At 40.1% G+C, this 13,729-nt stretch overlaps 1 protein-coding gene across 1 annotated transcript in view; it reads left to right on the forward strand.

The window, feature by feature from the left end:
- Window positions 1–13,729, forward strand: part of LOC110051438 (uncharacterized) — a 25,580-nt gene continuing 11,851 nt past the window's right edge. The window contains exons 1-10 of the mRNA XM_089273178.1: window positions 1–458; window positions 2,265–2,363; window positions 4,491–5,048; window positions 5,252–5,551; window positions 8,356–8,685; window positions 9,171–9,476; window positions 11,047–11,349; window positions 12,122–12,409; window positions 12,701–12,997; window positions 13,338–13,643. Coding sequence (XP_089129304.1) covers window positions 2,279–2,363; window positions 4,491–5,048; window positions 5,252–5,551; window positions 8,356–8,685; window positions 9,171–9,476; window positions 11,047–11,349; window positions 12,122–12,409; window positions 12,701–12,997; window positions 13,338–13,643 — 2,773 coding nt within the window. The 5' untranslated portion in view covers window positions 1–458; window positions 2,265–2,278. The remainder of the gene's footprint in view (window positions 459–2,264; window positions 2,364–4,490; window positions 5,049–5,251; window positions 5,552–8,355; window positions 8,686–9,170; window positions 9,477–11,046; window positions 11,350–12,121; window positions 12,410–12,700; window positions 12,998–13,337; window positions 13,644–13,729) is intronic.

Raw genomic sequence — 13,729 nt, forward strand, 5'->3', positions numbered from 1 at the left:
TTTAATTTCTATTTGTTTGTTTGCTAGTTTATTTGTTTTACTTTAGGGCGACTGCTGTACTTTTGGTGTAAGAATACACTATGTTTAAAATTTTCATCTAAAAGTGAAGTGTGAATTGTGAATACTGACCGTTTCGTTGGAAATTTGTCATGCCATATTAACGTATAAGCATAAGCAACACTAATGCCCAGCGGCAGTAAGATATTTATGATTAGAACCTTTTGTTCTGATAATTTCATATCAAAAGGCGTTGCGTTTTCGTATGTTGCTTGATGCGCTGTGAAAACCAGCTTGTAGCCACATTTTCACGACCGATCCTTTTCGGCTCTTTGGTAGCGACGACATTTGCATTTCTTCTCTCCTGCGAAGTTTGTTTGATTAGGCTCGGAAAACATGGAATTTTTCTCAACGTTCGCCACTTTCCTCCGGCGCTGTGTGATTACTTAACTGCGGCAGAGGTACGTAGTGGTGAAGTCATATGATAGTCATACTTTTTCTCTGGGATACATTAACAACGTTTCAAAAATACGATTCGTTCCCAATTTACAAAAGTTTTGCCTCTTCAAAAGTTTGCTTCTCTATCTTGGAAGATGACAAAAGAACAGGAGGGGCAATGAGTTAGACGCTCGAAAGGAGATTTCTCCATCTTCCTATCCCAGATTTCACCAACCAACGATACACAACATTCACAAGTTGTTCAGTAGTGGGCCAAGTTCGATATATCAATATTCTAACATGGCTCGTAGGCTTTTGGGTCAAAATGACAAATCTTTTAAAGTTTCTTTTGTCTCTCAATTTCCAGAAGAGAAAACCAGAAGAGAATACAAAGAAATCACCACCAAATATAAAAGTTTTTCCTGAAGGCCTCGGAACCATGCTAGAATATTGATATATCCAATGTGGCCTATTCGCCGTCTTCTTAGAGGCGTGACTGCCATATTCAAGTCTTGAAACCAAATTTATGGCGATCTTTTCATCAGAATTTAATGCAAAGTGCTGCCTTACTCAGTTTTAGATCACTCGTCATAATCCGTTAGTTTCCAGAATGCACGTGCGTCATCGTCTGTACTGTTTGCTGGATCTGTGGCTCCTAGTGGGCAGTTGATAGTAAATTGTAGTTAGTGACAGTACTTTGCTTTTACAAGAGTTTTCAGGACTGCTCCGATGTGTTGCAGTCACACAACAATAGCGTAACATATGATTTTTGGCCCAAATATGTCACGTTTTAGTCCCGGTTAAAGCTTTTTTTAGCTCAAACCGCAAATGAGGGCGAGAAACAGAAATCGACGACAGTGAGCAACATAATTATAATGCAATATAATAATATGAAACATGTTTATGCTTGATGACCAATGCTGCAGCGTTTAATTCATAGCTACATATGGGGCAACAGATGAGTGCGTTTCTAAATCATTGTAGCACAAGCAAAACAAAATATAGGTTTCCGGCATTTTCGTCGCCTCATCTGCCATACTGAGGAAACAGATCCGCAGAGAGAGAGAACAAAAAACAAAAAAACTAAAAAACTAAAAACAAAACACAAAGACCAGCATAAAATAATTATGGGCTAAAAGAAAAGTTCCAGTCAATAAATTGAATGAAACATCCAATGATTGAAACACACGAATTCAACATATACAATATGTGCGCTAAGCTACCTCATTACTAATCCACTGCTATTTTTTTTCTCTTTATTCAATCGAAACGAAAGTTGTTGAAAAACAAAACAAACAGGCACAATTAGTGATATGTGCTAAATTATGTCTTATAAAGTTTTATCTCCCACAGCTTATCAGCTTTGCATTAATTTATTTCCTCTGGCATGTTCTAGAGTGTTTTAAATATATTTTTCAGGTTCAATTTGGAGTGTCATTTGCAGTTTTTCCATTTAAGTTTTCCCTTATTAACAGCAACTGGCCATAAAGTGGTTTTTGGTCGTCTCCTTTTGTAAATGCGTTGTGCTTGTATACATGTACGTACCAGATGTGGACTTGCTTATTATACAATAGTGTGAATACAGTCCAAACGAATAGCCTCTCTGCTGCATTCTACTGCATTCTATGATAGCCGAATTTTTTGGACGCTCAATCGAATTTATTTAGTCAGCACGAATTGCCCGTTTACCATTTAGTAGGTAAGACATAACTATTTAAATAAATTAAACCAAGCCATATCTATTATCTCCCTTGATCAGCTTTCATCCATTGCTTCACATGATTTGCATGCATCTGAAAAATACGAATGCTATTTTTTTTATTTTTCAGGCAAGCTGTTTCCAATGTCTGCTCTAAAAACCATGAGCTGCTTTCAAATCTTCGTCACTTCCTTTTGTTGCCTTGTGATTCTTTGTGACGCGGACAGAGGTAATAATAAGCATTAATGAGTCGAAGTCATTATTTAATTCAAACTTTTTTCAACTTCCTTTGTGGAATGCTTAAGCCCATGGGTCAGCTTACGGAATGTGATTATAGAAACGGTTCAGTAATATCTAGCACCAAGGAAAATCAACCCTGTCAGACCGGAGGGGCGGGAGAGTGACGGCGCTGATTTTAACCGTTGTCAAATTTGCCACTTTATCTGAAATCAAGAGATTAATCTTTAAACAATTGGGTGCGGCATGTTATTGTCCTCAGAACTTGATGTTTCCACCGCAACCATAATATGACAGGAATGCGATACCCAAATTGTTTCTATAAACAAAATACTTATAATGAAGTTAGTGTTCCACATTTCTTCGACTTAGGAGCACCGTGTCGCTGATTTTGATTATTTGAGTCATCTTTGGTGATTTTGTCGAGTTTTGGAAAAAGTCAAGATATCCAAATTGGGGCATCCAAGATGGGGGCTGTTTGGAGAACACGCCAAAATAACCATGTGATATGATGTCATCATCCAATGTTGCTTACGTCAAATTAATGAAATTGTTTTTAATGAAACGAGTGCTATCTAGTTTAATCATCGTTATTCTTGAGGCTGGGTACGGTAAGGGGGAAAATACATATACATCCCGCTCCGGGACTAGAGTTAAGGCAATCCTTGGACGTACATCCAAAGACATCTCCATGGCGATATAACGAAAGGGGAATTGATGAACTCTATTAGGTACTTGTAAGACATTGATGAGAAACTCTAGATAGCTCTTAACATTCTTTACAAGTTCAATATACTCTCGAATACGACATATCTTTGGATCTTACTATTTTTTCAAAAAATCTGAATATGCTGTAAATTTATACATAATTAATACTAACTGACACAAAAAGTATTTATTGTGCAAAACACTGACCACATTTTCCCTATTGTTTGCCCGAGGACTAAAGATAACATTGGCATCTACTCACGTACGCTGAAAAGTTGATAAAAGCTTAGAGACTGAAAACATGACAGGCTAATCTTTTGGCTAAAAAAAAATCGTTGTTAAGGTCCGGTAATACGGGCAACATTTTTCTTCATCTTGTCTCGCAACATTGTTGCATTGCAAGTGGAAACCCTCTGTTATGCGTTTTACCACTTCTGTGACCAAGTTGTCTCGCAGGATAATGTTGCAAGTCTGCGGAATTCTACATGACAATTGGTCAATCGCATGTAAACAAAGATGTCGCCTTCTTTCATGTAATTTAGCGTTTCGAAGAACTTCCATTTTGATCTCTGGCCGTCATTCTCTTCTTAATGTCCTTTGCCAACAAAGTTCTCTCAGTATGAATCTGTCGTTTCAGATAGCTAGGCGAAAGGTTGTATTTTTGCGACAGTTCTTCCAAGCCTTTTGCCTTTCGCTGCTTGTTTTGAAGGGACAAACGAGGTGTCCTAAAAATTATTATAACCCTCGAGGTCTGTATAAGGCAAATCTATGACTTTCCGAGAGTTTCTGGTCTACTTCGAATTCAGGCTCGTCTTCACCGTCCGCCATGTTTTTTATTTGCCGCGTTGCCGCGTTTCGCGACAGCCAGTCACAAGCGTTGAATTCAAATTTGTTGCGAGACAAGTTGTAGCTTCAGTGGTAATACGAGCAGCAAAACTAAAATTTTTGGCAGAAAGTAGAACTCGAGTCTACTTTGCGCAACATGTTGCCTCAACTTGGAACACTGTATTTTGCTGCGAGACAAGTTGGTAATAAACGTGGTAATACGCCTAACAATGTGTCTCAAGTTGCAATGCAACAATGTTACGAGACAAGTTGAAGAAAAATGTTGCCCGTATTACCGGACCTTTAGTGAATTGTTCACGATTTTTGTCAGCTTATAGCATCATGGAAAAAAAAAGGGACCAATCAGTTACAATTATCAGAAGCCTCACACCATCGACCGAATTTTGGCGACTCTGGGTAAAACTTAAGTTTAAACTGAGTTATCCAACTCTACCTTAATTCCTAGTCTACAGTTTTCCTCAGAGGGAGTTCATTGTTTGCTTATTATTTCTACTAAGGTTAGTCAGAAGTTAATTCATAAAGCATTATGATATTCTGATTATTTGATTTATGTTTGTATTTACAGATACCAACCCATACAGTGATGGAGCGCATATTGCCTTTCTGTTAGATGGGAGCGCAGCTGTTTCCTGGTTTGAGTACCGCATACAAAAAGAATTTGTGATGCGAGTTATGTTGGAGCTCGAAACTTACTCGACCCAGTTTAATGCTGCAGTGGTTGAATACAGTGACGAGGCCACGTTGTTGATTAACTTTACTCAGAGATTTGATTTACATCTCTTTTTGAATAGACTCATTACTTTGCCAGAAAACTCTGGTGGATGGCCGCAAAGAATAGATAAAGCTCTAACATTCACATCGAAATATGTTTTCACGAGCACAGGGCAGGACATTCCAAAGATTGCCTTTCTGTTTGCTTATAGTAAATATCTACCACCCGGCTTTCATAGAAAAGCCTCTGAATCACTGAGACAAAAAGGAGTCCGCATTTTTGTTGTCGAGATGAATAACATAAATCCAAGAGAGGAGCTGCGGAATATTACAGAGAGGGAGGATGATCTGATACGTGTGTCGGAGTTTTTTGATTATATGGACTTGGTAACTAAAGTTCTGTTGGCAATTGGTAAGTATTGAAATGCTAATATTTACGCAGTGCTGTTCTATTTATTTTAATTTTCACTCTTTCATTCGTTCGTTCTTTTCTTTATTCATTCATTGATTAAAAAAAGCGCTCGAGAGAGAGACAGACAGACAGACAGACAGACAGACAGAGACAGAGAGAGGCAGAGAGACGGAGATCTTGACAATTATGTATTTATTTCCTAGATAATCCATCGGTACAATTAGCTCAAGATGTAAGCTTTCTGTTTGGTGGTAGAAAAGCCTCTTTGACGTGCATCGCATCGGGCTGGCCCCTTCCCACAGTCAAATGGTTCATAAGTGGTGAAGAGCTTACAAATGGTGATGTGAACCAGACTATTTCTCTAAGAGAAGAAAAAAACCAAAAGCAGCTCAATTTATCTCTTTATATTTCCGAAGCCAACATGAAACATGCCGGAAATTTTACCTGTGAAGCTAAAAACAAGTATCACACGAAAAGACGTCATATTCAAGTCTCACTTACCTGTAAGTAAGGTTACAGTATCTGTGACACAGCACTTTTACTTGAATTATACAATGTCATGTACTTGAATACATCAAGTAACAGTCACTAAGTGTTGCAACCAATAATCACTTCAGATATTTTATAGTGTATTATTTCTTTTGGGAGCGCCTACCTAATTGAACGCAAGAATATTGATATAGATGACGTCACGTATCAAGAAATGGTCTATTGTTCCGGCTCAACATCACACGTTCAGCAAAAATGAATAGCCTTTTGTTCTTGGTAACCCTGACGGACTTCGTCCGAAGCCAAACCAAAATCGTCGCCGTTGTTCGGAAAACTTTCGGCAGAACAATTAAGCTGCACTTGGGGGTGGGCAGCGTAATTTTTTCTCTCGTAAAGTCAATTCTCACCGGTGTACCCCAAGGCAAATTGACCGCCGCTGTGCGCATCGAGGTGATCACAATTCAAAAACTAATTATCCACATGTGTCGCATTCGGACCACGTCTCTCTAAATACAACCCCCGGTTTAAATCCCTTTTTATTCTAATTCCGACTCGTTTTAATAGGTATGCTGCTGAAAACATTCTTTGTCTGTCATTCGTGCGGCGTTACAACTTTTCTGCTTTTTATTAAGTCGACCGCGCGGTGGTTAGAATTGAGAATGCGTGACAGAAATTCTGTTTTTGCGCGTATAAATCTTTCTCTGAAACCTGGCAATCGTCATGGAAGTTATTCGTTTTCAATTTTTTGAGTGTTCGCGGAGCGTCCAGATTTTGACTCAACTGTTTTCAGTCGAGCGCGCGGCACTTTATAAACGAGGTGTGACTTTTTAGTTGTGAAAGAGCGCCGTTGTTCTCAATGAAGCTCGCAGCAAACGAAGGTGTGATCTTTTCTGTAGAACAACTATCAGTTTGGAAATGAAATAAGGTATCGAAGAGTTTTAACTTTTTAGCAGAGCGCACACATTTTAAAACGTGATAGCAAATATCGCAATGAATAATCCTCAAGCAGGTTATAATCTGGTGTATTTTGTCGTATGGTAATTTACGGCGTTCTTTCAATTTTTGGCTTTAAAGCAAACTGTTTTCAATGATCTGACCATTATTATCAACTGAGCTTTGTCGAAGTTACATCTCCCTGAGCGAAAATGTCGAAATACTACAAAGTGTCAAAAATTTTGGTTGTAAGGTCCGTTGACGGCCGAAAAGAATACCGAGTGAGATGGAGCGGTTTCGGAAGTGCGGCTGATAGTTGTGGCCGAATGCTCGACTGAAAGCAGTCTCTCCTCCTGCTTTTCAATCCGTGGGTCGAACGCGGAAACAGCGGGAGCGCGAAGCGAGCAGCTTTGCCGCTCGATTATCGCGCTCGCTATCTTCGCGTTCATCCTACACTGATCTTATGGGTTATAGAGCGAAAGAGAGCCTGTTCGCAATCTAGCCAAATGCGAACTTCACTTTCACTCCCACGCGTGGTGAGTTTATCAGGTTAGAGCAATTTTAAAGCAAAAAGATGCCTTACTTGTCGGCAGCTTTTACTTTCACTTTTAAATACATGTGTACAACCGTCACCCTACCAGCCACCCCACCGCAACTATTTGCACCGACAGGATTATACCAATACCATCTCCCCTCGGGAGAATTTGTCTTCCATTCAGTCTTTCCGATCGTTTAAATTTCGCGCTCGTATGGTAATCGGAAATTTCAAAAACTCCCGTGGGCATTTAGAAGCTTATACCGCCATTGTTCAAAATGACCATATAAGACCAATTTTAGGTCTTAAAACAATGTCTATTGTTATCAATGTTGAGCCGGTTTTCTCGATACGACTCGTTACCGAAATTAACTCTCGATATTCTTTATACCCAGCTAGATCATAACATTTACTTTCAATCCACCCAGACAATATGATATATTTCGGTAGCTCTTGTAACCTTTTTATGAAAAGGATGTCCTTGCTTAGTCGTTGTATTGAACTTCTGTGGAAGTCTTTGCAGTGCCATAAGGGTGGAAGTCATCCATATTAAATGTAAGTGGAGTTAATAAATCCATGATGTTCTTTACTACACAATGATTCATTGAACTCATCAGATTCATTAAGATGCGGTTATTGTCAGTTCTCGTTTAAACGACAGGCAGAGAAACAGGTAGGCAGGCACGCAGACAGACTGATAGACAGATGGACGGAGACGGTCAAACAGACGGATTGTGCCTGTTCAAGGCTACTCAATGACTTGTTGCATTTCAATCAGGATCTTAGGCTGCGGTCGTTTAGTAAACACCACTGACAGACCGTGAGAAAAAGATTAATATGTACATAGAATTAACCAAGCCTAAAAGTGGAATTCCCGATTACGGTAAGTTAGCCATTAAGGAAAAAAAAAAGGCACTTGTTTTTCTTGGGCCAGAAACCCGACAACTGATCGATTTAGATGTTACTTGGAGTCACTGCGAAATATAGCTTTGTGTAGTCAGCACCATTAAGGGACCTCGAGCAAAGGGTTATTACTTATGCATTAGCACCCATTTTTATCGACTTTAGGCTTGGTTTCATGAAGTGTCCCTTTCGATGATCAGAAGCCTGTTCCTCCGACACAAGTTCCGAAACTTCATTGTCGCTGATCGCTAGTTATTGCTTAAAGCTACACGTTTGATCTTTCCAATCCCTATGCTTCCGTACTCTTGTCCGCTTTGTTGCTGTTTTGCTGCTGCTGTTTCTGCTGGTTTAATTGTTGTTGTCACTGTACTTATTGCGGTTGTACCAACAACTATGATAATTAATAACATTTCATTGTCTTCTTTCCACTTCGCGTGTATACTGCAGGTCCACCAGAACACTTCACACTCACCACTTCGCCTCCTCGAGTTGCACCAAGAGGAAATGCAACTTTAAAATGTGAATTTGAAGGTATGGATCGCCGACACTTAAATTCTTACTACTGGCATTGGAGATTCAACGAAAAAGAAATTAAAGAGAACGAAAGATACAAGATGCTTTACAACCACCTGCCTCCTAACTTTTGTCAGCAGTCAAAAGGGTGGGCCGTTCTCCAGATCATGAACATTTCAGAAGACGATTTGGGACAATACGAGTGTGCCTTACAGTTGTCCAACATAACACTCGCAGAAAACGATATTCCCCTTTACGACGTTGGTAAGCATTTCATGCGTATTTTTAATCTTTCAATCTTGGATATCACAACCCACCTCGCCTCGCCTCACTTCAACTTGCCTCACGTCAGCTCAACTCTCCCTCATCAACTCAACTCCTTACCTTACCACACTTCCTATCACCTGAAAGCTCCCAACGTCACATCCCACATCCCTCCGTTCGCATTACTTTATCTCATCTCACCTCATTTCACTTCTCACCACCCAAACTCAACTCACTTCAATCATCATCTAGAGCCGCACCCCACCTCAATTCATCTATCCTCTCCCTATCCCATCTTACTTCACGCACCTCACCTCACACTTCACCTAAACTCACCTTACCCCACCCGAACCCAATTCACCTTTCACCTCATCTCAGTTGACTTTTTTGACCTCAACATGAAGTAGGATAAAAAAATCCACCCCTCTCGCATTGGATGCCTGTCACTTCAATGACTAATTGATCAGTATGTTTGATATTTATAGGAGTTTCTAAAGTACCTTTACGCCCTATAATTGTGACCTCTGAGGCAATCAAGTGCGGACATGCAGTAAAAGTGGAATGGATACCTCCACGCAAAGCAAAATCTAGAATGAGTTCAGTTAGTGGATATGAACTTGTGTTAACACCACAAAGCGATTCTATCCACCAGACCATTAACTTATCGAGTGAGGTGCGTTCCCATGAGTTTGGTGGGCTCAAGGTTAATGCAGTTTATAAAGTGGAACTACGAGCAAAAACCTCCGAGGGCTTTGGTCTTACAGCAGAAGAACAGATAACAACAACTGCAGGTAAGGCCAAGATATGAACAATTTTATGGATACGGTAGTTTTTGTTTGCTGTTATTGTCGACATTGTCGTTGCTACTTTGCTTAATCAAATAAACCCTTAAACTTGCGAGTTCAAGGTAGGGGAGGGGAAAGGGGTGGATACCGCTCCCCAGAAAGGTTTTTTTTTTTGGGGGGGGGGGGCGGGTTTGAGAATTTTGAAAGTTTACTTACTTTGTGTGGCAGAACATGTAAGTTGCTGTGTGAAGGTGAATTAATCCCGAACAGGAGGTCATGGGTTCGATTCCTGTCGGGGACTCAGAATTTTTCTTTGTCCCACGCTCGTGTCATGTTGATTAATTCACCTTCACATTTCATTACCGAGCTTAAAATTCACCATCTTTATTAACTTATCATGTAAGTTGCTGTTCATTCATATCCCTTACCGAAATTTCGATATTTCTTGTTTTTCTGCGTCAACTGGCATTGCCATGACCAACGGCTTCAGACATGTAGGTTTAGCCAAATTTTTACTTTTCATGAGCAGAGTTGCAGAATTAATACTTTTTTGCATTCCTCTCTCCTTTTGGACCTACATTTGAACCTCGCTATTTAAAAATCTCATGGGAAACGAAAAAAGTCTGAAACAGCGGTGGCTCGAAAAAGGCGATGGTCAAAGAATAAAAGGTTACTCCTAGGGAATTGGTTTACAGTTCGTAATAACGGGGAATTCGAAATAACCGAGTTCAAATTAGCAGGGTCCAACTGTGTTTCCAACAATTTACAATATTTTCTGACCTTTTAAATAAAAAAAAGGAAAATCGAAGATGAAGTATCCTAGAAGTCAACCAAAGATATCTCATCTTATAGAGCAAGCCGAAGGCTTTCTATGGAACTGAAATCCAGGAGAGGATTTTCATCCACCCCTTCACTCCTCAACTTGTAACTCGTTTGGATATTAGTTTGTGTGCACGTCCGAGGATTTAAGAGTGTATTATTTCCTTTGGTGATTTCCAAGGTCGAAGTTCACCATCATGGCATTGTCAACTTAATTCTATAATTTTGCAAGCAGCTTGGTTTTTTTATGACTTATAAGTAAAACAGGATCATTAGCTTAGTCGTGAGGATTTCTCGCACAGTGCAATGACTCTCTCCAACCAGAGTGTGAACAAGAACTGGTGCACTTTTACGGAAAATGAAGCCGCTGTGAGTCAACTTGGTCCGCATGACGATTTGAGCATTGTATCATTTCATGGTAACTGAGATGTATACACTAATGGCAAACTACAATGGTTGACAAAAGTCCTTGGGACACTGGTGCAATGCAACGAATTACCTGTGTCTTACAACTGAAGTTTGAAAAAGCATTACTATCCCCTCCCCCCTCCCCCCCCCCCCCCCCACCTTCCCACGCATTGCAAACTTGAAACTCGGGAAAAATTGCAAGTGCTATTTCTCAAAATTGTATGTGGGGTGGGGGGACTATTGGTTTGGCTGTGTGCAAAAGCGAAAAAAGTGCGAACTTGTCATAGGACTTTTGTCCATGACTGTACCTTTCTACTCATTTAAATGTTGACTGTTACTTTTCTTGCAGATGTACCCAAGTCGTTTATGGTCAACGCCGTTCCATCGGGCTGCAGTGCTCAGCTGTCCTGGGACACTCCCTCGGTTAGCAGCTGCCCAATAACTCGATACACGATCCACTATAGGAATTCAAGGACCAGTTCAAGTGAAACCGGTGCGTGGCTAACAACTATCTTGAATGAGCCAGACATTAATAAACATCGCCTTTGGTTGAATTGTAGCAAGAAGTATGACATCATGGTTTTTGCATGGAATCAACGAGGGCACAGCGACTTCAACGAGAAATCGGTTGTATCTGTTCTAACTGACACAGGTACCGAATTCTCTCATGATAACGCAAAACTAATGATATATGTGGCATTGTTTAAGGTGGCAAAATTTAAATACGAAAGGTTTGAAGAAACTAGAAACTAGATAGAGAAAATAATACAACACGAGAATAACAGCATCTACTTTTTCGTAACGAATTCCAGCACAAAAGTAAGATTTACTCGATGCTGCAAGTTACAGTCAGGCGACTACATAGATTTTTGTCATTCAATCATTCACAGGGAAGCGAAATGCCAACTGGAAGCCTTTGTTATTATTTTAGAAATCTTAAGTCAAATTTCCTTGAAGCAATTCGTCAATATCAGACATAGTTTTGTCTTCGCCATTGTCTACAAATTAGGGAGCAACGTAGTAGTATTGTAATAGCAGAAGAGGCAAAACAAAAATTTTAGGACAGTTGTCAGGAGCCACTTAAAAAAGTAGGTCAGAGGTCACGCCCTTTAAATTTGAGTTCCGTCTGAGAAATCGTGCTCTTTAGCTCTTCAGTGCCAACGTTCAGATCCTATAGACATGTGGGCGTGGTGTGTAACATTCGCAAATAAATTGCCAAAAGTAGTATCTTAGGATTGCATATACTCCAGTGATAAAGAGTGACGTAAATTTGGCTTGCTGCTTTCGTCTCGTGGACAATATTTCCAACAGACGTGTAACAGGATGCCATTTTTTTTTATCGTGGTTCCAAAATCGCTGCAATTGCACAGTCAAGTAAGTTGGAAATAAAGTAAAATAAGATTCTTTTGCCCCCTGTTTGATAGGTGTTCCGTTTAAACCGTTGCTGGAAATCAAAAAGAAGCAATGTGGCACGCTTGAAGTCATTTGGGCGCCATCAACCTTAGATTCTGGCGGAGGCCCGGTGACTGGTTTTCTAGTCCAGTTGAGAAACAAAGATCATGATTGGCTTAACTGTACAACCTTCCCTACAAAACAAAGCTGCTTGTTTAAATATCTTCTAAGCGACACCGACTACGATATCCGCGTTCAAGCTGTGAACCAAAAAGGGTGGAGTGATATGACAAACGCAACAATAAAGACGGCTGTTACAGGTGTGTTAATTCCCAACACTGTGTAGCAACAGCATAAATAAGGTATTGTTGCTTCGTAGCTGGTTGGCTAGCTGGTTGGCTAGCTGAACGAATCGATTGAATAATTTTCCATGAATGTATCGACTATTGATCGATGGAAGTATCAAGAGAGATTTAGCAATGAACCAGCCCACGCACCTTTCTAAGTGAATACATATTGTGTTCTCAGGCTCAATGGTGCCGATGCACCATTTCGCTCATTGCGTATAATATTTGTTTAGCCACACACCAAAGAATCTCCTTTTCTTATAGGATCACCTGAATCACCTAGGATTCTAAGCAACCAGTCAGAAATCACTGCAAGAAATGTTACAGTGAAGTGGACAAGGCCGTTGGATAAAGGATGCAGGATTACCATGTACTCAATTTACTACACAGTGATTGAGCCAATTAAAGAAAAATCAAGAGAAATAAACATCACCGATGCAAGTGTCACCAGTTACGTACTGCACCTTCAGTACAGTAAGACGTACCGGGTGGTGGTTTTGGCCTGGAACGATCTGGGACGCAGTTTACAAAGCAACACATGGCAAGTGAAGACAGCCCAAGGTAAGAAAAATGGGAGAAATTCGCATTGTCAGTTGATCGCTGTATCCGTTCTCTTAGATGATCCTCTTCAATATATTAATTAACAAGAAATGCTATCATTTTGTGGATGTGTGCTCTGTATATTAGAGGAAGAGAGCTGACTTAAATGGTCACGCACTCTACCATACAACTAACCTTCCTACCAAATCTCACCCACTCTCGGCATCAAAATTCCCCCAAACTATTAACTGAGCTTGAAAAAAGGTTATTTTTTTGGTTGATTTTGATAACTATACATTCTATCCTAAATGGGAACGTACGTTACGTGCCTCAAACTGAAAACTCACATCGCTTTTGACAGATGTTCCTTATCATCCGACCATGCGTGAGGCCATTCTTGAAGAGTGTAACTCAGTCAACGTAACGTGGAGTCCACCGACACGTGAGGCATTGGGTGATCCTGTGACCAGCTATTTAGCACAAATACGACGATCAGGATCTCAAAACCCTTGGATGAACTGTACATCTTTGACAAATCAGCAGTCGACTTCTTGTTTGTTTCCACATCTGGAAAAATACCCGGACTACGAAGTGAGAGTACTGGCTAAAAACAAAGTTGGATACAGTTTGCCATCGGGGATTCTCAGAGTTTCAATGAAAGAAGCAGGTATGTTTTGTTACAGATTCCTCATTGAGCAATACTGGAGCTTGAAGGGTGAGATTCGTCACTACGACAATTCTGTTCAAACAGTG

The sequence above is a fragment of the Orbicella faveolata genome, unplaced genomic scaffold (genome assembly GCF_042242905.1).
Source record: "Orbicella faveolata isolate gen_17 unplaced genomic scaffold, um_ofav_v1 contig_35, whole genome shotgun sequence".
In the NCBI taxonomy this organism is placed as follows: domain Eukaryota; kingdom Metazoa; phylum Cnidaria; class Anthozoa; order Scleractinia; family Merulinidae; genus Orbicella; species Orbicella faveolata.